This window comes from Furipterus horrens, unplaced genomic scaffold (assembly GCF_987537825.1).
Source record: "Furipterus horrens unplaced genomic scaffold, mFurHor1.1.pri manual_scaffold_15, whole genome shotgun sequence".
Lineage (NCBI taxonomy): Eukaryota > Metazoa > Chordata > Mammalia > Chiroptera > Furipteridae > Furipterus > Furipterus horrens.
In genome coordinates, this window is record NW_028327185.1 from 3,524,562 (window position 1) to 3,550,011 (window position 25,450).

The following is a 25,450-nucleotide window of genomic DNA, read 5'->3' on the forward strand; positions in this document are numbered from 1 at the left end:
TCAGAATCACAGGAACTGTACTTACTTAATATGCTGAATTCTGTTTATACTCAATTTAGCTCCCATTTTCAATTCACTAGTCCAAGTGTTCTGTTCTACAAACAGTAATTCTCAAAGCTGAGCTAGCATCCCCAGTTCTTGGTTTTTCACTTAATTGAAATCGCATATATTACCGAAAGACTAAAATTAAATCCCAAAATGACTAAGCAGAAGTCACGGACACGAGAACAAGAATACAAAAGTCGGGAAGTCTGATGACAGAGGGAAACACCCCTTCCCACAGTGCAGAGTGGCCCTCATTCATGCCTCTAACACTGACCAAAAAAGGTGTGTGCACGTGTGCGCACATACGTGTGCACAGAAACAGAATCCTGAACATGTGCCCAGCATGTTCATGGTCACGGCACAGGGTCTTTAGAAGTAGCATCTCCCCTCTAGAAAACTTCAAGTTTAAAAACCTGACTTATGAAAAACAACTCCTAACAGACAACTAAACTCCTCCTATCTCAGGCATCCATTTAAATTTCAAAGCTGCCCTGGCTGCGATGACTCAGCAGACTGAGCGCCAGCCTGCAGACCAAAGGGTCACGGGTTCAATCCCCAGTCAGGGAACCTGCCTGGGCTGTGGGCCAGGCCCCCGGCTGCGGGCACGTGAGAGGCACCAGTCGGTGTTTCTCTCCCTCTCTGTCTCCCTTCCCATCTCTCTAAAAATAAATAAATAAAATCTAAAAAAAAAGTTTCACCATGGAACTTCTCATCTCATTATTTTTTTTAAATTAAAATCATTTCATATCCCTGATACTTTCTTGAAAATCAGTGGTAAATTGATGATACTCTGAGTTCTCAAAGAGCACTGGACCAAAGAATAGTTACTTAGTACTGCTGAAAATCCTCATTTAAAAATAAATATTCTATTATGAATTATTTGATCTTCCACTGTCAACAATATGCAAGCTGATTTCTTCAGCAAAATATGAATTTTACATTTTAAAATACTTAAACATTAACTGTGCCTTACTCATGCGCAGAACTACATAATTTTTATTATACATAAAAAAATAACTTTAAATGACAATATTGCATTTGGTCAAAGAAAAAAATTATAATCTTTATGCTCAGTGTTAATAGATATTTTAGAAGATAAGAATTCCAAGACTTTCAATACTTACGCTAGTTTACTTTGATCAAGATTGTAAGTGATGAAATTCTAATTCGAGTAAATAACTTAAATTTGTCACCCCTTACTGTGCAGCAGAATCGTAGATAACCTCGGCTGCACTATCACTATTGCCTACTCGCCCGAAGCCCTCTGAGAAGAGCGGCGGCCACAGGAACGCTGGCCCACGGGCGCGCACCGTGGCCGGCACCGTGCCAGGCACCTGACCCCCACAGCCACTCGGCGTAAGAACGGGAGAGGCTCAGGCAGCTGCGAGCGCAGGCCCTCCTCCTCCGCTCTCCAGCGCCCGGGGCACCTGCCGGAAGGTCGGAAGCGCCCAACCTGGCCTGGCCTCTGCTCCCCGGCTCTCTGTCCCTCTGCTTGCTGGCACCTAGCATCAGGGGCCTGCAGCAGGCCAAGAGCCAGCAAGCAGAGGAAAAGGGGCGCCGTCTGCCCCGCGCTGTGCTGTCTGGCGGCCGGAGCCCCAGAAGTGCCTGCCTGAGCCGCGCGGCTCGTCTCCTGCTCCTTTGGGCACTGAGCCGCGCCTGTGAGCCACAGGCCCGACACCCAAAGCGGCAGCACAGCTGGGCGTTCTTCACAGACAGAGGAGCACCCATTCACCCGCTGCCGCTTGCTCCCTCGGGGCTGTGAAGGGGCCGTGATGTCCCGACGCAGCAGACAGGGGCTCCCGCTGTGGCTGCCGAACAGCAAAGCGTGACTGTCACATTGACACAGAGGTAAGCAGCAACGCTAATATCCCTACTGTGCACTTTAAGGTGCCGCACAGAACATGCGCGGGTCACCTGAACAGGACGCTCAGAAGACAGGTCACACACGTGAAACGCTGAAAAGGGGCACCCTGACTTCAGGAAGCAGCTGGCCACTGTACACCCCCGCCCGCAAGCACAATACAACCATAAACACCCCCACTTTCAAGACACGATCTGCCAGCGGAGGAAGAAGAGCATTCTTGTGTGCACAGGGACGTCTCCTGCCCTTGACCACAGCAGCCGTCTGAGCTAATCAGATAAAGCAGCTTTCTCGGTCCGTTTATTACTCTAATTATTTTAACTTGCAACTGAGTTTCAACTGATTCCCAATTTGTCTCGCACTTTAGGTAGTATCATAAACACTGAAAAAATAAAAACAGATAACATATTAAAATATGTTAATAATTCAAGTTCAGTAACTGCAGAACTGAAATATAACTACAGAAAAAGAGAAAAACATACACATTTATTTATAACACCCGACAGATCAACTGACTCAGAGAATGAAAAGAACCCAGAAAATCAGTCAAAAGCAAGAATAAATACTAGAACACGTATTTTTTTTAAAAACTTTTAAGTTTGTAGTATGTGTGAACAGAAATCACTAAAAGAGTAAAGGTAATAATGGGATATGGAAAACAAGTATCAGTAGCTAAGAAAATATTTAAAATGATGATTTAAAACCTTCCATGGAAACACGCACGTGTCAGACAGAGGATCTGCGCTCAGTGGCCTGGCGGTCACACCGGTCACTGTAACAGCTAACCCGGCATGCAGCCCGGCAGCTGCTCCTCTCATGGGCTTGACCCAGAGTCACAACCTTCGGACAGGGATCCCCAGCAGCAGGGACATGGGCCCTGAGCTGCTCCCTCCCCACAAGGGCGGGGGATGCCCGCCAGGCCCTGCGGCCGGAGTAGGTCACTGGCTCAGTGACCGACAAGCAGACCCGACATAAAGCAGGAATGGAACGCGGCCTGGAGGCCACGCTGACCTTCACACTGGTGTTTAAGCTTTTAAAAAAGCACACAAACTTTTCAGAAATACTAATAATGCCTCAAAGTTTAGAAATAAACCCGATGTATATCATAGGTCTCCTAAAAATTGATATTTATTAGACGGCATTAGATCAATTATATTTATTACATTTAACCCAGATTTTTTTTATAAGTTCCCCAAATCTACTTAAATGGTAAAGTTTTTAAGGCTTTTTCCCATCAAAGTAACTTTGGGGAGGGGGACGGGGGCGTCTGACAATACATATCAAAGTTCTTGATCTATTTTAATGTACACACAAATTTACTACCAGAATGGTTATTATGAATGTAGTGCTATCTGCTAAAACTCAACAGTTCCTAAAGATGCTATGAAGTAGTTTGTACAGCTTTTTAGGATAAATTATAATATTCTATCATATTAAAAGCTGAATTTTGGGGCTTTCTACTAAAGAAAACTAAAACCCTTCTACATAATAGAAGTTACTTTTTTTGGTTTGTTTTGGAAAAGCTGAAGTGCTTAATGCTAGTTTTCAAGTCTGATATATTAAAACACACAAATTTCAATTCCAGGATGTTTATGGCAACACATATAAGACAGCAGTGACAAAAAGACAGTGTAAGAAAACTGAAGAATCTAAAAATATCAGATTTAGGGAAGTGAATAATTAGATTGATAGTGTTCAAAATTCATTCACTGATGACTGAAAACTGAATTATTGGACACAGACTGTGATTTGTGAAAGCGTCAGACTGACTTGATAGAATAACTCTGTTTGATCTTACACACTCCTGCAGAAATCTAAATGTAAAGATTTTCGATGACAACAGAAACTACGACAACCTCAGCAGTGAGACAATTACCTGAGTTCTGCAGCATGGCCTTTGTCGCCAACTGAAATAAGAATCTTTGAGAACTTTAATTCCTTCGCATGACAATTAATGTATCTTCAACTTATTCACAGTAAGACACTATTCTAAAATTTCGAATAAACCTTTAGTTTCATCCAGATAGGAAGCAGTAAGAGTTTCAAAGAGACCCTTAAAATAGAAGTGGGAACAGTCACTCCCAGAGGAACATGAGAAGCAGGAAAGACAAGAACAACACTAACAGAAACATCCATCAAGGAAAAGACCTGAGAAAAAAGCCAGAACTTAGAATTAAAGATCGAATGAGGTTTGGCACGGTGGGGGGAGGGAGGGGGGGACAGGGGATGAACTAACTAGACAAACCAATGAATAATGGCAGAAATACTAAGACTATTAAGACGATAAAATTTGAATACTGGATTTATACAGAAGACTGCAAATTCACTGAAGATTTAAACCAATCCAGGAAGACCTGGAAAGTGATACAGCAAACTGAAACTCTGCCAACAGCAGCCAGAAGAAAAGTACCCATCAAGGGAATATCTGAACACTCATCACAGCACGTTATCACATACACGAGGCTGTTTTTCATATGAACGAATTCAAATTATCTGTTGTTAAATAAAAGGTAATAATCTTTTTTCCTCAAAGTGATGGAAATATATATATATATATATATAAATATATATATATATATATATATAACAAAATCATGTCTGTGTTAAAAAAAAAAGATGGTTAGTCTACAAAGTCACTGAGAAGTTAGAATTTAAAAGTGGTGAAGCACATTCAATACTGAAAATAACTTTGTTAAAATTAAAGGGATGCAGACTGTACTGACGGAGGTAAGTAGAAGTCACAAGAGGAAGCTACTCTGTGCTGTGTCCCAGAGACTGAAATGCGGAGCACTGGCTGGCTTGTGTGCCTGAGTCGCAGAACTGCAGCAGCACACGGACCCGCGACTCAGAGGACACGCAAGCAAACTGGAATGTCACAGCCCACATTTCTGTCACGTTACTAACAAAATACCATCCTATTCCCTAACTGGTTTCTGTTCTCTCCTATTCTTTTAGTTTTCAATTTACTGATTCTAGAGAGGGGGGAGGGGAGGGAGGGAGAGAGCGCGGGAGAATGAGAAGAACTGATTGGCTGCCCCACTTGTTCGAAGTCACTGGTTGGTCCTGTATGTACGCAGACTGGGGATCACACCTGCGACCCTGGGGCATCAGGGCGATGGTCTAAACCAACTGCGCAACCCGGCCGGCCCCTTCTCGTCTTAGGATGCTATTAGAACACTTTGAAACAAGATGATGTTACCATTATCATTAAAAACTACGCGACGGTTTTTAGGTTACTTCTGACCCATGTACGAAAGTCAGTCTCGGGAGTTTCATAACCCTAGCGGTAACTACCTGGTCACTGGTAGGTTAATTTAAAAAGATATGTTACAGATATGATCAAACTTGCTACAGTATTTTCTTTTATTTTTTTAGAGAACTTCTGTGAGTTTATTGGAGCCAAACTGCCGACATATGCTGGGAAGCAAGGTCTCAAATGCTCCTGCTGAGACAGACACAGATCTTAGAGAAACTCCTTAACGAGGCGCAGAGTTTAATTGCGGGTTCACACCAGACACACCAGGCACTGCACAACGGGGTTCTATTTATTTATTTAGGTGTGTGTTTGTTTTTATTGAATTTATTGGGGCAATGGATTTTCAATAAATCTCAATAAGATACATAAACTTTTGCTTAATATGCATTTGAATTTCCTGACACTTATTAATATGCTCTGTTGTCATAATTCATTTTTCTTGAAGTGTATCAGCATCAAAATGCAATTAGGGGCCTGGCCGGGCGACCCCGTTGGTTCAAGCGTCGTCCCCGTGCACCCACGGCCGCAGGTGAGCGCCCTGCTGGGCACCGGGCGCCGGGCACACACGGGGCAGCTGAGTGGTGCCCCGCCCGCTCTCAGATCAATGAACAGCATAACCCAACATACCCTCAGGTGAGTTTTCCATTTCCCTAACGCCGGTCACGCTGACAAATATCAGGATAAAATGAGTGCATTGTGTGTCCCCACAAAGAAGGTGCCGGGTAAGGAGATTAACACCCACCTCTTAGTAAAGTGTTCACACCGAATACTACCCAACGCCAAAAAATGGTGTTTTCTGTACTGTTCAGTATCAAAAGTTTACAAAACCCAAGGCTTAATGTAAAAATGTTTCTGCAATAGCGTGACTATTAAACGTGCTGAAAGGAACAACACTGAACAAGGGACACCTGTGTCCGTCTAAACCTCCCGACGAACCCAGAGGAAGCCATGACGGTGCCTTTCCCAGAGGAGAACGTCATCTTTGCTCTAAAACAAGGACCTGCGGCCTCCGGCCTCCGTGCTGCTGCGACGGGAAGTGCGGGATTCTCACCCGACGCGCGGGGACGGCGATGGGGGTGGCCGCTAAGTGCTCCCCGCGGGTGAGGCCACCTCTGCGGGACCCCCGGTTAGAGGCTTACAAACTCCTCAAGCCCATGCCCCGCTACCCGCTGGGGCTCAGCGCAGGAGAACAGCCCTGAGGTGACGCGCACCCACGGGACTGCGCGCGGGTCACGGTCGCACAGGGACGCCGGACGCCGCCCCGGGACACCCCGAGAGGCACGTGGGCGGCCTCCCGGTCTGACGGCACACACCTCCCCAGAACCGGGGATGTGGCGGCAGCGCTTCTGAAACACAGGAGGCTGCGTGTCCCGAAGGGCCGGGAACCTGTGACCAGGACCCCCAGGGCCTCGCTGCTGACAGCTACCCTGCCTCTGGGGGGGTGGGGGGCCTGGGCATGGAAGGAAGTCGCTGCTTTGCTTCCCGGGGGCGCGCCGCTCTCAGTGAGAAACAGAAAGAGGACAGACGCAGAAATCACCGGGTGTGATGTCTCCAGGACCATGCTGTGCTGCCGGGGAGCCCGCGGGGAGGGCCGGATGCTCGTCCCCTCGAGCCCGTCGCGTGCGCTCCAGCTGGTCAGAGCAGCGAAGAAAAGGAGCGCGACGACACGGCCCGGACGGTCAGAGCCCCTGCGCCCCTGGCCCCGGCTGACGGTGACCTGACGACGGCAGCACGGCCCCCGAAGTCAGCACTGAGGGGACACGCAAGGACAGTCTGGGCCTGGTCCCATCGCGCTGGGCGGCGGGGTCTGAGGTTCTGAGAAGGAGACCTGAGCCCTGCTCTCCGTGAGAGCAGCGCATGGAGGAGGAGGAGGAGGAGGGAGATAAAAACCTGGAGACTTTCTCGACTGAGGAGGAAAGACTGACCTGGCCTGAGCTGGTGGCCGGCGTTAACCAGGGGAGCCTGTAAGGACCTCAGCCCGAGGTGCTGCCATAGCTGAGCGCTTGGGGCACTCGGGCCCTGGAAGGCTGCACCCCCGCCCCGACGGGGGAAGCCCCCTGCGGTGCCCACGGGTGGGGGCACAGCGTTTCCTCTGGAGGGAGCAGGCCGCGCGGACTGGCCCGGAGGACTGGAAACGCCGCGCCCGCAGGGAGCGCTGGAAGGGAGCGGCTCGGGTCAGGCACTCGCGCCGCCCTAACGCTCCCAGCCACGTCCCCCGCCCCGTTGGGATGACACAGCGTCTGGCCTGTGCTGCAAAGCCCAGGCACGCATCCCGGGCGCCCCCGTCCCCCGCCCTCTAAAAGCAGCTGCACTGTCAGCAGAACATCTAACCCCCGAGACCAAGGACAAAGGAGAAAAGTCATCTTTCACGCTCAGACCCTCCACAGTCACGTGCTGCCTGTTTCTGGCAATGCGTAAGGGACAGCAAGATGCCCCCCACTTCTGAGCCGCCGCAGCGAGTGAAGGACGGCGCCACGTCACCGCGTCCTCAAAGGGCGGGTGACTCCCAAAGCCTGGGGCCGTGTTTTAAACGTACAGCGCTCTGACTGATGCACGTACGAGGCATTTGAAGTCTAAAGGCGTAATGACCTACGACGGAAACATGCAAAACGAGGCTAACGAAGCCCCTGCTCTGTGTCACCGTGGCCTATCCCTGACCAGCAATTGGAGGTGTTAGCAAATATATACACAGCTTAGGTGGGACACCTAGAGATGATCAGCTTTAGGGGGTTAAAAATAAAAGAAAAGTTGCCAGAAGTGAGCCCCCAGCTTAAATGCGCGGACACCCGCTATTTAACAGTCAGGTAGACACTTTGCAAGCGACGCACCCAGCACTGCGCTGTCCCCTGGAAGACGTATGGCCCCACGGCCAGAGACTCCCCGCCGGGCGATGCGACCCCCGCGGGCCCTAAGCCCTCTAACCAGGGAGCATGCAACCCACCTGCAGTTCATCACAGCAGACAAACACACTCAACTCAGCCAAAAAAGAGAGAAAGGACGCCCACGACACAAATAATGGCCACACAGCTCTCCTGTCCCTCAAGGTCCCGTCCCAAGTGGAAAGCACGGAAGAGTGACGCTTTCTCCCCCCTCCCGCCCCACCCAGGACGCGCGGACTCACCGTCACGGACTTCAGCGTCATGCCATGGTAGGTGCCCATCGTGTCGATCTTGAAGCCTTCCGTTTCTGGAAGGCAAGAGGTTTCCGTGAGACTGGGTATTTTGTCAGCCACCACAAACCTACGGCAACCGTCTTCGATGTGCCTTCGCCATCCACCAGCCCAGCCCCGCCGTGTGGCTCCCACACACAGGAAGTTAGCGCGCACCTTTGCGAAGGTAAAGCCTGGACGAGGGCACTCGCCTCGGAAACGTATCCCGTACACACACCTGAGTCTGCAGGAGAAGCTGACTACGGCCACCTCCACACCTGCGTTCGATACGCGCGCAGGCGGTTGGAAGGGTCAGAAACAAGACTGAGTGAAGTGCTTGATGATATGACTCCCGAATTCTTTACACCTCATGCCCGGTTATGGGACGCTAACAGCATCTACCATCCTGACGAATCCTTACCATGGATAAAGTCGTGTTTCAAAACCACACTGCTAGGCACACGTTACCTGGCAGGAAAAGAGCGCTGTGCACAGGGAAGGGGGTTCCAGGACAGAGCCCCAGCACAGGCTCTGTCATGACGACCGATCGTGCAGTCATGGTGCAGGAGCGAGAAAAACCGACGGGTGTGGCGAGGCTCACAGGTGACCTGTGCGCTGTGACCAGCCAGCCCCCCGTTTACACACCTAACTCCCCAAGAACACCACAGCGAATGGAAGAAGAAACACTGTGTACGCTGACCACAGCACGCACCTCTGCCCAGTCAATGAAACCAACACGCGCTCACTGCCTCAGACACCGCCCTCCCACGCACCTGCAGCCCCACCTCGCTGACCCCTCGCTAATGTGGCGCCGGCCCCTCCCGCGCAGCCCCTGCGCCACGTGGGCTTTCACAAAACACATCCTCGCACGGCGGCTCCAATCCACGCTTCCCGAGCTCTCAGTGCACAAGGTGACGGCCTGGGAGCATGGTTTGGGACACGGAGTCTCCACTCGGAAAGGAAGTCCTGAGAAGCAGCACGAACATTGGGAACAGCAACTGTACTGAGCAGCTTATTACGTACCAGTCACTGATGTCGGGCCTCTGCATTTATTAAACCGCTTACCCCCCACGGCAACTCTAAGAGGCAGGAACTGAGCTGCCACCGCTGTCAGTACCACGACGTCACACAGGAGGAGACTGAGACAGACGGCAGCGGGAGGACGGGGACGCAGGCCCCCGAGCTCAGCGCCCACGCAGGGGAGCCGGGGCAGGCACACCTCGGCTGGGAAGGACCGGCAGGGGCTGGAGGCACCACAGACCCACAGTCGTGGGCACAGCCCCACTGCCACCATGGCACAGGGAAGCCACAGCAGATGGAGAGACGGGCGTGGGCGCGCGCCAGGTATGACCGGCCCGCCCCGCCCTCCAGCGTCAGGCCACGGGAAACGGGAAAAACGAAGCCACTTGCCTTCTTTCCCTTTGAATCGCTCCTGGTCGTATCTGTTGTAAGCAGCTGGGATAGGCTGTTTGGTACGCAACGTGGGATCCTGTAAAAGATTAATTAATCGTGACTTACGTGCTGACACTCTAAACTGTTACTTAACACTCTTAACGAAAACCACAATAAGGAGGTTTTTGCTAAAGGCACAATGACAGGATAAATGACCTATGATCAGGAGGGACACCACACGTTCCCCATGAACTCACAGGCACCAGTGACTTAGAGAAGAGCCCCAGAGCGTGCGGTAACGGGGCTCAGACCCTAACAGGGGTCAGTGACTCCCCGCAGCTGCTGAGCAGGCCCGCTCACCCAGGGACTCGAGGGCTCTTCCTCACCAGCCCCTCTCCAACGGTGCCCCAGGCACGGCTGCAATTAAGAACGACTGCCCAAGGCACATATAATGGGGAGAAGGGCTCTCACAGCCTTCAGGTACAGGGCAGCAGCAACAGATCTAGAGATCAGGTGTCTTCCGAATCTCAACACAGAACCGAGCGTCACTTCCAGGGCAACGACAAGCTATGGAGGAAGCTCTCACCGCGGGCGCTGCGCTGGGGGCCGGCCGCTGCTCGGGTGCACGCCCCTCCTCTCGGGCTTTTACCGACTGAAGAATCGCGAAAATGTTCTTGGAAAAATTCTAAAACAGAAAGGGATTGTGATTAAGGCCCCTTAAAAGTAAACATTGGAAGAGAGCAGGGTCACTTCATAAACAAGTTCAGACTGAGCTTCCTACTGAGGCTCCTCTTCTACGTCGCTATGAGATGTTACCGCCGCGCAGCAAGGCCACCCTAAGTCCAGCCAACGACTACAAGGAAACTGGGGCAAAGGCTGAACACGATAAAGCCCGTGCTTTTCATTTACTTTTGTTTCACGTAAACTGCATACCTGGCTCACATTTATTCATATTCTCCATCTATTCCAACAAGTTAGCACTTAAATAAAATGAGACAGATCTGCGGTCAGAAGCAGCCTAATTCTTCATCCACGACAACAGCCCCATGTCCGTGGGGAAGGTGGTCCAAGACCCCAGTGGGTGCCTGAAACTGCAAACGGTAGGAAAACCTTCGTCATTTCTTCAACTCTGCCATACCCACACACTTTGCATTGTTACTTTAAAATCCCTGCCCTGGCTGGTGTGGCTCAGTGGACTGAGCGCCAGCCCGCAAATAAAGGGTCGCCGGTTCTATCCCCGGCCAGGGCTGCAGGCTGGGTTCCCCATTACGGGGTGTGGGAGGCACCCGGTCACTGTTTCTTTCGCACATCGATGTTTCTCTCCCTGTCTTTGTCCCTCCCTTCCCCTTTCTGCAAGTAAATAAAATCTTCCGATTAATTAATTAGTTAATTAAAACCCACTGGTGTCTTTGGTCCATTAAATGGACTTTTTCTTTTGCTCACACATAATTTTGTTAACAGCACGCAATGGTTGTCTGGAAACTACCCATCACTGAAGTCTGCAAGCGTTCTCAATGTCACCGCACTGTATTATACATCACCAACACACTGCATGTGTCAGGATCATCACAGATCTCATCAGGAGACTCTTAAGTATTAGGAACCTATTATGGTCACAGGAGCAAAAAAACGCCCCCAAATCTTAATTTTCTTATAAAAGTCAGCGCTTTCTTATTGGCAACAAGTATCGTCAATTGTTTTCCTTGAAGGAACAAACTTCCTCTATTTCTGAAAAGATGTCTACAAATACATAAGTCTGCGTCGCGTAGTTTTCAAAGGCACACCGGTTTTCCGTGGCGCAGCAGCGGGTCCGGCGCACAACATGGCAGGGACAGCGCTGCTCACGGCACGGACGCCCCGCCTGGCAGGCAGCGCACAGTGGGCACTCTAACTGCATGCAGCACACACATGAGGCAGGCGCCACTCAGAGGTCAAGGTGATAAAATGAGCCTGTGTTTCCATTTCAAGGACACGATCGGTGGGTGAAGGACACGCGCCGGCTGCAAGCGGAGCTTGGTGCCACTGCCCGCTCCCGCCGAGCCATGCCTGTGTGCACGCCGGAGTGCAAAGGCCAACCGAGAGACGATCCAAAGGGATGGACGCCAAGTCTTGCTCCTGTACAACTGATACAGCCCTGGCCGAGGGACCCAGGGTCTGGACGCACCCCTCAGAATGGCGTCGGCCAGCTCTGTGTGGCAGAAGGACAACTGATGATCCTCCTTCTCATGATGTCTTTCTATCAAGTTTTCAGCAATGGGCACACCCCAATTAATATGCTTAAAAATGTGGTTTTAATGGCGTTATAAAACCAGGTTGCTTTACGTGGGGGGCCCACAGTAATAACATAACTTATATTGCTCATCTTCAACCTCTTTTATTCCAAAAACTCTGAAAAAGAGAAGGTCCGTCTGAAATCTGAGGGCCTTTTAGGGCTCTGAGTACCTACAAGGTTTTTTATAGTTTAGCAAAAAAACAAAACAAAACATAGTATACAGAGAAAGTGCCAGTCAAAATCGGTTTTATATTTAAAATGGTAATACTCATAGAAGCAAACCTAGCTGCCAAACAAGTCGTAACGTAGCCTATTTCTGAAATTGTAACAGCGCACAAATGAAGTCGGCACACCGACGACGGTCCGACCCTGCCCCCTAGAGCTCAGGAAAAACTGTGCACCTGTCATCTGAAAACTTCAATGTCTGGTCTGAAGGCAAGGGGGGCGCGTGGTGCCCGTGCTCCATGCCGTGACTATAAAGTGCAGACTTTTCAACAACTACAGTAAACACTGGCAGAACAACGTGAGTCACGGCATTCAACTCTGAGCCCCATACTGGGCAGGAAAAACGAGAAGAAAGAAAGATCCCTTTACCACAGGCCGGAAGCAGACTTTCGCTCATACCCTCCGACTTCTCCCCAACTGTACACGCGGGCGACTGCTGCTCAGCCCTAAGCCCCACACGCGGGGCCACAAGCCGAGGTGCAGAAGGACGCGCCCTCGGTGCCTGTCCCAGCAGCTCGCTTCTAGGGCAGCAGCACAGCCAGCGGGAGGCCAGGCCCGCGCCGCACGTAAACCCAGGTAAGAGCTCAGGGACCAGTCACCTCGTGCACTTCGACAAACTTTCTTACCAAACCATCACTACTAAGAACTGCGCATCCGCGGAGAATTAACATTTAGGAGAAAATTGAGGGGTGGGGCGGAAAAGACAGATGAAACCGTGTCAGTGAAACAATCAAGGCAACGTTTCTGGGGACCCAGTAAGATACTGGACGTCCAGTACCTTTCCAATTCTTATCCTTCAACATGTAAAGTACGCATCCCCTTTAACCGGCAATTCGCTTCCAAAGATTAATTCTTTTGCTGTGTACATGTCAGTGCACGAAAGTTTACGCACAAGGGTGTTTTTAATGCATCATTTATAATCATGAATAGGAAAGGAGAGAAGAGGAGGGAAGAAGGGAGAAAGGGAGGAGAAACAGAGGGAAGAAAATCCCACAATTCTGTAGCAAAAAAAGAGACTCCAGCCCTGGCTGCTGTGGCTCAGTGGATTCAGCGCCGGCCTGTGAACCAAGCGGCCGCCAGTTCGGTTCCCAGTCGGGGCACCTGCCTGGGTTGCCGCCAGGTCCCCAGTTGGGGGCAGAGAGGCAACCACACACGGATGTTTCTCTCCCTTTCTCCCTCCCTTTCCCCTCTCTCTAAAACTAAATAAGATCTTTAAAAAAGACTCCATTAATAAGGAACAAATAAATGTCACTACATCCACACATCAGAATGTAATATATAAAACACATGCAATAAGTTTTTGCTGACTGATTTTTCTAACCCCTCTACTACGTGGAGAAAAAAAATGAATGCCTGGAGAGCCTGCCATCAATGTTTCCTTTCACTGGGTTTAAGCGAAAATCTGCCCAGCAGGAAACGGGGCCCCTCCTGCACTGACCCATGAGGGTGCATCAGGGGCTGCCCTTGGAGTTGGGCTTGCCCATCAGCGTCCCTGGTGACCCGCCACCGACGGGGCAGACTCCCACGGCAAATACGGTCACGTGGACGTCGACATGACCCCGGGCTTCCCTTGACCACACCTGAGCCCGCCCACGGCAAGCGCCAACCTCCTCTGTCGCCGGGACAGTCAGACCCCGGGCAGGCGCGCCCCGCCGCTCAGCTACCTTGCCGGTGCTCTGCAGGATGGTGGTCCGGGTCCTCCACACCCGCTCCCTGCTCACGATGTCCCGCGTCACGTCCACCTCGGCGTCTACGAAACTCCTCTGTTTCAGGGCCGTTATGTCGTCATCTAAGTCGGTCTTGATGGTGGATCTCTTCTTAGCCATGATTTTGGCTTTGATGGCAGCAATTTTTTCCACTGACATAGCTTCAGACAAGGATCTGAAAGCAATTTATTATTTTTTTTATTTTCACTGCTAGGATCTTTTGAGCACATCAAAATATACTGTACTGCATTTTAAAGTTCATGTCGAAACACTTTAAAAGTGGCAATAATTAAGATCTCCTTATCTATAAAAATGACATACTTCATATTTCATGATCATGTGCGATTTCTATAAATTGCCCATGTAGAAACATTATGAGTGAATTAGTTATTTCTTAGAAGGGTCAATGCAACAAAATCATCACTTCTTTTAATGTCTTCCCCCACCCCACAAAGAGTCCAGCTCATTAATAGGGCTGCTTTTCTTTGTATTTCCCTGAGACTTCTATTTATGTTCCTCTACCCATGCGAATTACACACACACACACACACACATGCACACACGCATGCACGCACACACACACGACACCCTCTGAAAGGGAGGGTGGAAAATTCATTCTGTGAAAAACTCAAAGCCTGGGTTTTCCCTGAGATTCACATCCAGGCCTCAAACCTGCACGCCATCACATACAGCACACCGGCCTGACAGGAGACAGGAGGCTTCTAGGTGCCGCACAAACATACACTCCTCTACTGTCCGGAGGGTGAAACCACATTGTTGAAGTTTCCTTTTCTTTCCTTAACTTCCAAATCAGCAGAACAGTAACCAGAGGCTTTCAGAACTATGAACCCTCACACTGAGAGTACAGGCTTCAGTAAGATGATAATCTTAACCTCGGTGCCATTTGTCACGACGTAAAATGAGAAAAAGCTGAGAAGTGTTTGGGTACCTTAACAGATGATAAAATTATTACTCTAATCACAAGATGGCAATCTTGAAATATGTTTCAACAGCACCTGGAAAAGGGACAGGAGTTCCCGCAGGTGTAAGTACGGCCCTATTATACAGTATGCTTGCTCCCTTCTGTCAGGTATGAAGGGGCCTCACAGCAGAAGCTGAATACGCACCTAGGACTGGACTCATTTTCTGGAATACTGTCCAAGCTCCCCTCAAAATCTGAGGCACACCAGCACACCCTGAGCCAAATTCAACCACTTTCCTAAATTACAATGAAACGTGCAAGGTGACTTCAGAGCCTGCGGTGACCCTGCTTCTTCGAAAGCACCAGCCAACGCAGGTGGAAGGACAGTGTGCCCAACAGGTGACTATCGAGCCACGGAAGGCGCGTCTCCGGCAAGCCGAGCCTGGAAGCCTGCAGCGCGGCACAGGGGGGCTCAGGCGAGGCCCAGCGGACGCCCGGCTTGTGAAAACGAGCGGAGTCCCGCAGCCCGCAGGGGCTGGCATTCCCCGGCCGGAGGACCAGGGAAGAGGCCTGCACACAAGGCCCCCCGAGGACCCGCCGAATTCCGATTAGCACAGGACCAGCAGGAAGCCAACGCCAGGCACAGAGCCCTCGCGGGGACTCGGAGCCCATCCCCACCCCGTCCTCCCGGGCGTCAGGAGAGCACTCAGAACGGACCTGGGTCACCAATCTGGGGGAGAATTACCCAAAGGGAACAAACTCTGTCCACGTGCTCTAATTCCATCCCAAGATAAAAGTAAACTTAAAGAAATACAAAAACACCTACCTGAGAAAAGATAAAATGACGTCTAGTACCTGAGGATTTGAAAGGGGCAGGAACACACGAGCCAGATGAGGGGAAACCTAAATCAAAGGAGCTGTAAACCGACAGACACAGGACTAGCAAACAGAAGCATTACACCAGTTATTACAGCTCCAGGCCGTACGCTCACCGAGGTGAACCCACACGGACCATGCACACCCCCACCTGTGAAATAAAAGGCGCGATGGCGGAGACAGCGAGTACCCTGAGGACACAGTGACAGACAGAACCGTCAGGGGCCCAGGAAAGGGAGCAGCGACACGCCCACGGTGGGAAGGACGCCGGGGGCCGCCGGACGACGTCAGGCCAGGGGAAGGAGCTGCAGTCCAGAAGGGGGGGGGGGGGGCGGGAGGTGAGAGACCAGTGCCAAAAATGGTCCCAGGGCAATGAAAACGATGAACCCCAAGATTCCCTCAAGAAGCTCAGGGGGCCCTGACCGGCGGCTCAGCGGGCTGGCCGTCATCTCCCAGACTGAAAGGTCGCTGGTTCGATCCCAAATCAGGGCACAGGCCTGGGCTGCAGGTTGATTCCCTAGTTGGGGCATGCTAGGGGCGACCGATCGATGTTTCCCTCCCTCTTTCTCCCTTCCCCTCTCTCTAAAAACAAATAAATAAATAAAATCTTAAAGACTGCGGTAGGCAACTTCTACCATGACTTTTTTTTAAATCTCCACCAGAGGATACGTTTACTGGTTTCAGAGAGCGGAAGGGAGAGGCAGAGGAGCACCAACGCGAGAAACACACATCGGCTGGTAGCCTCCCATGCGTGCCCGGCAGGGGATCGAATCCGCCACCTAGGCGGGTGCCCTGACCGGGACGCAAACTGGCGCCCTCCTGGTGCGCACAATGATACTCTAACAGAGCCACTGGCCAGGACCTGACGTGACTTCTAATGACACTCGCCTCCTGGCATCACAGCCTCCAGAACGCCCCTCTGCAGGGGCCGGGGGGTGGGGGTGGGGGGTCGTCAGTCCTGCTTCTGAGGAACAGAAAACTGGACAAGCACCAAGGTGTCCCTCTGAAGCTCTGGCTGCAAACACTCCAGCCTCTGTCGAGCCTGACCTCCCTCTCGCCCCCTTGTGTGCCCACTCGGATGAATCAAGCAGCAGCGCTGTGACATATTCTACGGGCAGAGCAAATGTGGCCACGAACCAAGACAGTCCTCTGCATGTCACATCACGTGGCCACCACCCAATGTCACATGTCCTCCCGTCCCCACACATGTGCCCCCGTTCCCCTGTACTAACCCACACCCCCTTCCCTCTGGTGACCTCCACACTCTTCTCTCTGTCTACGAGTTTAGTCTGTCTGGTTTGCTCACGTGTTGCTGTTACATACTCCACGTATGAGTGAAATCATGACCATTAACTTCTTCTGTCTGACTGACTTCGCTTAGCATGATAGTCTCAAGGTCCATCCATGTTATCACAAAGGGCAGCACTTCATCTTTTCTTATAACTGAGCAGTGTCTCACGGAACATATATATCACATCTTCTTTGGCACCTTCTTAGGAAGTGAAATCTCCAATACAACATGAGCCAATCATTGCTCTACTACGCATTTCCTCAAGATAATTGAAAACTTGTGCAGAGGAGCAGCAACGAGTGAGCTATTCACCAAGCGGAGACAGGGAAACGTGCCGGGACGTCCGGGCCACGGCGTACTACGCAGCAATGAAAAGGGATGAACCACTGATGCATCCAACAACATAAACGTCAAAATTACGCTAAGTGAAAAAGCCCCCCAAAAGCACATACTACATAATTCCATTTATATTTAAATCTAGAAAAAAAAGTCTACACACCAGCAGATCCCGGGCCACCTGGGGAGGGAGGGACATGGGGACAGGCAGACCGTGGAAGTAGAAAGGCACACAGAGGCTGCATGGGGTTGATGCTGTATTCATTTCCTTGATTGTGATGCCACAGCTGTGACTTACACCAAATGGATCAACTTATACACTTTAAATATGAGTTTACTGTACGTTAATTACCCTCAATAAAGCTTTTAAAATCTGCACTACAATTTTAAGTTTGGATAAAACTTCCAAAAAAACATTGTGCCGAAGAAAAATTATAAAATGATTCCAAATATAGTAAAAATCAAGAGTCAACAAAATAAGACCACAGGCCAAAACCAGCCCAGCACATTCACTATGAATGGAAGCAGCCCAGAGCCATTTTCCTTCCACAAAAGAGGGGAATAGTTGAAAAATGCCCGTATGACCTGTGAAGTCAAAATACTGAACACGTGGCACTTCCCAGGAAGTCTGCTGACCTCTACTATAAGTCAACAAGAGATTACGGGACAAACCAGTGGCCTGGATCACAGAGTCATTTTAAGAAGGAAAGATCAATATGTAATAACGCAGAAGAAAGGCGGCTTTCCGGAAAGCGAACATCGCACAGCGGCTCCCACCCCCACCCCAACATGAAGCGCGCCCTCAGGACACCTGCTGCCGCAGGGCGCGGAGGCGGACCGCGAGTGCCCACGGGGATGCAGGTGGCAGATCAGCAGCCCCGCCTCCCTGCGCCGCACACGCACCTAAGCTGCCTGCTTCCTGCTGAAGTCTTACCTGATCTGCTCAGTCTGTACAATCCCTTCCTTGTGACCTTCCAAGCGAGCAGCCAGTCTCTCTTTGTCAAGGCGTACACACTCTTCATCCTGAAAACAACGCTGCTTAGTGAATATTTTGAGGTTTTATGTAATTTTTAGGACGAGAAACACTGTATGTAACGTATCCTTACACACATTCCTGCCCATAAAGGCCCAGGCGTCACCGGCCCCGTGCCCACTTTAAGATATACTTCCAGTTACATGAAGACAATAGTAAATACATGTTGGATCACATAAGACTAGAACTGATACAAAATCTTACCAAAAACCTTGAGTTGACTTTTTCTATGACTAAGTGGTCTTACCATGAGATGTCATAACTACCTTTATTCAGAAAGATATCATACGATAGATAAGTCCCTACTCTTCAGGAAAGTTCATAACTCAGTTTACGAAAACCTTCATTTTGGATCTAGATTGTCTTTGCCTGCTGTCCCAGGTCCTGAGTCCATCAATAAAGGTCAAAACACTGGAAGTGAAACCTTCAGTTTTCCAAGCCTGTTCCACCCAAACATCGGAAATCACCTACCAAGTGCCCCTGGGCCGCTCTTTGTCTGAATTCACCCTTGGCAGCAGCTTTTAACCTGATCTGTATATTAGAATTTCAGGCAAAATTTGGTCTGAAAAGTGTGTGGTTACTTAGAAACAAAACTCGGTAACCCTGATCCACGTAGTTTAACCTCCACGTTCAACAGATGGGGCAACTGCGGGCCACGTTCAGTGTCTGTCTGTGACCAACAGAAGCCGAAGCTGCATGAGAAGCATCAATGTATTCAAGATCTACAAAGATGCTAGGCTGCAATATTACCCTCACATGTGGAAGTCTTAGAACAGACATATTGCTGACATGAATGCAAGGATATGTCTGAAGAAACGCAATCAACCTTTGCCGTTTGTAACACAGGGATGAGCGTACACTCACGTTTCTCAGGGGGCTGCTTGTGGGGTTAACAACCGCAGCCTAGTTTTCAGTCGGAGCAGGGCCCCTATCCTCATGGCTTCTCTCCTAGAACAGAGCCTTGCAGGTTCTCAGGACTCACTTCCTGAACTGAAAACTGTTTATGTAATACAGCTGTTCAAGTAATTCACTTCACTCTATAAATGCTCTGCAGAAAAGTTTACTACGCTATTTCCTGCTGATTTTTCAAATTACTAGAACCCTAGAAAATTAGCATTTCCAACATGTTTATTTCAATAATTCTTCTTTGGCAGCCGTCCGTCTCGAGAGACGATGGTCATGCTAGCACCAGTGATGACTACAGGTGTTATTCCTGATCGGTCATGGATGTATGGCCAGGGCAGTCATTTCTCAGATCTTACACGTGCCCCTGGTGCAGAGCCCTCCACTTGCGGGGGATTTACGTGTAACTGAGCTGGGGCTCGTTACAAACTTTTTAAATGAAGAGTACCATGAAATCCCTGAAGTCTTATGCAGTACACTAGCTAATTAACTAATATTCTCTCCAGCGGGAACCGCATTTCCTACAAGACTCCTGTTGCGGGTAAACTGCCGTACTCACCAATACTCATATTCCACTTGCTGACTGTAACATGCTACAGAAACACGTAACCTGATGCGTTCATCCTTGAAGAAACAGCTGCAAGAAGCACCCCGCGTTCACAGCGCTCACGGGTGAAGCCACTCTCCCTCCAGGGCTCGGCAAAGCCCGGCCCGCAGGCCCGCTCCGGCCCTCCCACCGCTGTGCGCACGCGGACGGGGGCGTGGCCCGGCCCTGCTGGGCCTGCTTTCAGCCCGCAGGGCAGTGCAGCAGCTGCACAGAGACTGAATGACCCAAACGCCTCAGCTATCTACTCTCTGGCTCTTTACAGAAAGTCACCTGACCCCTGATCTAGGCCAACACTTTCCTCGATAAGGGAAACAGTGACGGCCTAGCTCAAACGTCCGGGAGCCTCACTACAGCTCAGCTGCTATTTCGTGCACAGTGACTTTTCCAGGGAAACAGCCCCTAGGACACCCGGAGCCCAGAACGCCCACTGCCACGCAACCCCGACTTCTGTGACAGTGGGGGCCACCTGCCCAAGAGAACCCCGTTACCTCAATTCGTGGTTTCTTCGCTTCTGCTAAAACTTCGTCTGCAGCTCGTTTGACTGCAAGAAAAAACGTCAATAAGTATACAGTTCTGGGATAGGCTCTTCAGAGTCCGCTGCAGACCCCGACAAGACGCACCTTGAGTGGACCGCTGAAGACCTATTTCCAGAGGGGCGCTTCTGTCTATGCTCGCCGACGTTGCTGCGGGTTTAAGAAGAGTGACGTGAGGTCAATACCTGAGCACGTACAGTGCATATCATTACAAGGGAAATGCTTGAGATTTGTTATATTACTCTATACAGGTCACTCCCGTAGGTAAGTTTTAAAGCAGCTTTGTAAGTGCACTTTATTATATTGTTCAAAAGGGGGAAAGAGGCTTTTTGCCTGTCCTTCCCAACTCCACCTTCACCACAAATTTAAGATCCCTCCCCAGGGCTCCCTGGCTTCTCACCCCTGATCAAATATGCCCTGCGTGGCTGTAACGTGTTCCAGGACAGGGATCCCACGTGCTGTAGAGCACACGAGTAACGCCTGAAGAATAAGCCCCCGGGAGGGCCTGCTGCAAGTTCGGTGAGGCCGGTGCAGGAGGCCAGCCTCTGATGGTGGCCCTATCACCACACAGAGGCTGTGCCCGCTGGGGAGCACAGGGGGCCAGACAGGTATGACTTCAAGGCGATGGGCCCCAGCCCAGGACAGACGAGGCCAAGCGATTCTCCACTAGACACTCCCTCGTGGTCTGCACGATGCAGATCACCTGCTACTCGCGCGCCCATCTGCTCTGAGCGCCGGGCTCCTTCCCGGATGCCTGCCCCGCAGAGTTTGCCCTCTCGTGGGGCAGACAGACAGTATGTAAGTAAACAAATAAACGCAGGCTTCCGCATGAACCTAAGGGGCTTTGTGGAAAGCAGAACCGGACTGCGGGAGCGCGGCGCTGCTTTATGCTGCAGCGCGGCAGAGGTTCTCGCTAAGCGCGCCACCTGGGCACGGAGCGGCACGGAGCCGTGTGCCCGCACAGAGACGGGGAGGACAGCGGCTGCAAAGGCCTCGGGGTCAGAAACGCTGACAGCAGCAGTAAGACTGGGCCGCCGTGAGCAGGGAAGGCGGGCAGGACGTGCGCTCAGAGAGTCAGGCAGCAGCGAGGCTGCGCGTGGCAGAGCAGCGTGATGGGAAGCCTCGGGACGGCCCTGAGCAAGGCAGAGACACATCAAGTCACGTGCCTTCCCCAAAGCAGGTCACCCGAACAGCAGGCAGAGGAGACACTGCAGAAAACACCATGTGCGGGCCCGAGGGAGGGCCACACAGGAGTCGGAACAGGAGGGGAGAAGACCGGTAAGAAGCTGTCAGCCCTGGCTGCTGTGGCCCAGTGGACTGAGCACCGGCCTGCGAGCCAAAGGGTCGCCGTTCCATTCCCAGTCAGGGCACAGGCCTGGGATCTGGGCCAAGTGCCCGGTTGGGGACATGTGAGAGGCAACCACACGCTGATGTTTCTCTCCCTATCTCTCCCCCTCCCTTCCCCTCTCTCTAAAAGTAAATAGAAATCTTAAAAAAAACAAAAACATAAAAAAGCAGCTGTCAGACTTTCACAGATGACACACACTTGAGAAGGAAGAGGAGAGACAGCCACCATCTCCCCGGGGCTCAGGTCTGAGCGCCCCACCGCTTCCTGAGACAGGACACTGGGGATAAACGTGCTGTTCCAGTTGTGTTTCCAGGACAGGGAGGGACTCGGCATCGTATTTCTGGACATGTTCAAGTCCAGACGCCTATGACCTCTCCACGGGAAGATGCTGGGAGTGATGCCCTAAGTCTGGAGCACAGGAGTCGGCCAGCACTGGGGGAAGGAAGTACATGAAATAAAGGAGAGGTGGCCGAGGAGCAGAAGGACAGCCAAAAGCCCCCTGCGTGCCCAGCGAAGGCAGCTCTCGGGAGGGGACAGTGCCCGGGGCCACGTGCCGCTGAGGGGCCAGCCAGGGCAGCTGCGGATGGGAGAACAAAGCACCCGGCCATCCTCAGTCAGTGCTGGCCTCAAGGATGAGGGTGTCAGGGGGATGGGGAGGCAGAAAGCCAGCCCGGGGCGGACTCAGAACCGAGACAGAGCACCGGCCACAGTGACACCGCACCATCATGCACAGAATTCTGCAACGAAAGGAGCCCAAAGGAGCAGCAGACGGTAGGAACGTGGGGTCAATAGGTGTTTCCCAGTGAGACCTCACTGTGTGTATTCTAAAGGGAAGACGCCGGACAGAAGAGGAAACTGACGATAAAGGGAAAGACAGCCATTTCCAAAGGCAGAGCCTCCGAAGAGCGGGAAGGCAGGCGGGACCCATCCCCAAGGAGGCTGGGCCTGGCCGCCGGCCCACGGGGCTTCGTCCTTACGGGGAGAACGGGGAGCGGACGGCCACAGATGAGGCCAGTCAGCTCGGCGTGGACGTATAGACTCTCTTCCACCGCTCGTTTCGCAGAGGACAAAAACGGACAAGGTCTACTTAAGCGGGACAGCAGCCCTGGCTGGGGTGGCTCTGTGGGCTGAGCGCCGGCCTGCGAACCAAAGGGTCGCTGGTTCGATTCCCACTCAGGGCAAAGGCCTGGGTTGCGGGCCAGGTCCCCAGAGGCACACATTGATCTTCCTCTCCCTCTCTTCCTCCCTTCCCCTGGCTCTAACAATAAATAAATATTTTTTAAAAATTATAATTTTTTTTTTCAAAAGAGGGGCAGCAATATGCTAGGGGGTGGCGGGCGTAAGTGGACTAAATGATAATGGAAGAAAGTACAGTAAGGATTAAATCAAAAGAGAAAAAGAGAGGGACACCGATGTAAAAATTACTCACATGCTTCGCCATTGAGGTATCCAAGGAGATCTTTTCGGTCAGGTCTTCTAACCACTGGAATATTTTCAGTCTGAAATCAAAAATTTAAATTAGAAATCTAATCAATAATGATAAGAAACTTGGTAAAAATAAATACTACGTAATACCTGAATTTTATTGTAACATATCTTGATGACATTTACTTAGCATATTTTTGGAAAATGACTAGGCCAAAAGAACCTAATAAAAGTCTTTAAAACTTTTAAGCATATTAATGTTTGATAACTCTACTCTTAAAACTTGATATCAATTTGAATCTTTCCGGTTCCTCTGGCTTACTCTAAGCATTTACTTTCCAATTTTATTCACGATGGCCGTGTACTATCTGAGGCAAATCTCTTCAGTCCCGGGGCTGGCTCACGTTTTGCAATATTTCCAAGGTACTTTCTTTTTTCACATCCAAACCAGGCCTCCTCAAAATATGCTTTCTACTTGAACTCTTCCAAATAAACATACAGCCGCTAAAGCTAAGTTTTTATAATTAATAACAGGTACGTGTTGTTGTGGTACTGGGGGGAAACTGAGACAATACAGGGAGATGTTAATGGTGACTGTTTACTTTCTACATCACATACTTTCTTTTTACCCTTCAGCTTGTAGAAATTCTGTATGCAAGGGGAAAAGAGTGCAAACTTAAATCTTGGAAACGTTACCTATTTTGGTAAAATGGATAATTTTCCTTTAACCTCCTACAACAGCAATTTACAAAGAGGTGAGCAAGACGAAACTATACTGAGGCAGCAGTCATCTACGGGCCATGGAATCAGGAAGTCCTGTAATCGCCACAACGGCCGCACCGTTTTTATAATGTAAACAAACAAGAGCACGGGAGAAACTGGTGGCTGCGGGGCTGTGGCGCGGAACCCCTGCGTCACTTGGTGTAAGCGACACTGAAGGAACGGGAGCCCTCAGCACCCCTGGCCAGTGTCTCACACTGAGCGCGGACTCGGGGCCCTGCCCCACGCACTCTGCACAGAGCCCTGATGATGCATGAAACCTGCAGGTCGGGGGGACGTAAACTGTCCACTCAGAGGAAAGAGCAAGTAACCCCGGGGAGTCAGGGGAGCCCTAGAAGTTTAGAATCCTGCCCTTTTGACCTGTCAGGTCGTTAACAAAACAAGAGTTAAATCTTATGGGACCGAGGGGGTTAAGGGCATCAGTGACCACCGGTGACATGCTACCATCATTCCCCAAGAGCATAATTTCTAAATCTACCCTAAGTGTCTGGATCAACTAGAGGACCCCAAAAGGAACGGACCCACCCAACCAAACAGCCCAATTACTGCCTCACTCAGTCTGAAGTCTGATATGAGTGGACGCAGCTTTACAGCGAGAACCTGCTATTTCACCCCGCTCAGCCTCCAAACCCCAAGTAGCTTCACCCTCCCTATCACCTTCTCAATACAAGTTTAACATTAAATATGTACATGTGGTTCAGAAAAGCAGTGTCCAAACACCGAAGTGCAGAAATCAAGCAAAACTAAAACTAAATTTATCAATACAGTTTGAAAAGTTTATCAATTAAACATTAATTTCTAAAGGTGCCTGTTATTCTTAACTCTTTCTGATGTCAAAAATCTTTTCTTGAGATTAGAGTCCTGAGTATCGGGGTCCTTCCACAGGCACATAAACCGCTCAAAACCTCCCTACCCACCCACCGCCTGCCCACTCTTGTTGTAAACAGCGCCCACCCGGGACCCGTGAGCGGATCTGCAGGAACCACTGCAGCGCAGTCCTGAGCCCCGAGGAGATGCTGCCACGAACGTCCCGCCCTCGGATCGCGGACCCAGGCGGGCGCCACTTACGGCCGCGCGGCGGACGTAGACCGGGTGCGAGAGGTGCACGTTGTTGAGCAGGAACAGGATGGAGTCCAGCGTGTAGTACTCCCTGGGCTGGCCTTCCTTCCCGGTCCTGCAAGAGGGGCGACAAGCGTCCGGCTCTCAGTCCCAGCTCCCCGCTCCGGGCTCGACCGCGGGCATCGGCTCACCGGCGCCAGAGCGCCCTCCGGCCACGGCGGGCTCCAGCGAAAGGCCGCGCGACGCTGGTGCGCGAGGGATGAGGCTTCTCTCCCTCCCTTCCGCCCTCCCTGCCCCTCCCCCAAAACGAACCGCGGGGCTCTCTTTTAGGAAGAGAAACCGGAACCAAGTATGCAACCCGGTCCGTGCGGCCGTCACGCGCGCGCAGACGAGCCGTCCGCAAGGAAAGCACCCGGGACTCACACCGCAAGC

The 25,450-nt window shown here is 50.9% G+C and overlaps 1 protein-coding gene across 1 annotated transcript in view; it reads right to left on the reverse strand.

Annotated features, from left to right (window-relative positions):
- Window positions 1-25,450, reverse strand: part of CDC73 (cell division cycle 73) — a 58,944-nt gene that overhangs the window by 31,666 nt on the left and 1,828 nt on the right. The window contains exons 2-10 of the mRNA XM_090263489.1: window positions 25,028-25,133; window positions 23,184-23,253; window positions 20,494-20,556; window positions 20,362-20,414; window positions 18,265-18,353; window positions 13,864-14,080; window positions 10,289-10,387; window positions 9,721-9,799; window positions 8,284-8,348 (exon numbers count right to left, since the gene is read on the reverse strand). Coding sequence (XP_090119615.1) covers window positions 8,284-8,348; window positions 9,721-9,799; window positions 10,289-10,387; window positions 13,864-14,080; window positions 18,265-18,353; window positions 20,362-20,414; window positions 20,494-20,556; window positions 23,184-23,253; window positions 25,028-25,133 — 841 coding nt within the window. The remainder of the gene's footprint in view (window positions 1-8,283; window positions 8,349-9,720; window positions 9,800-10,288; window positions 10,388-13,863; window positions 14,081-18,264; window positions 18,354-20,361; window positions 20,415-20,493; window positions 20,557-23,183; window positions 23,254-25,027; window positions 25,134-25,450) is intronic.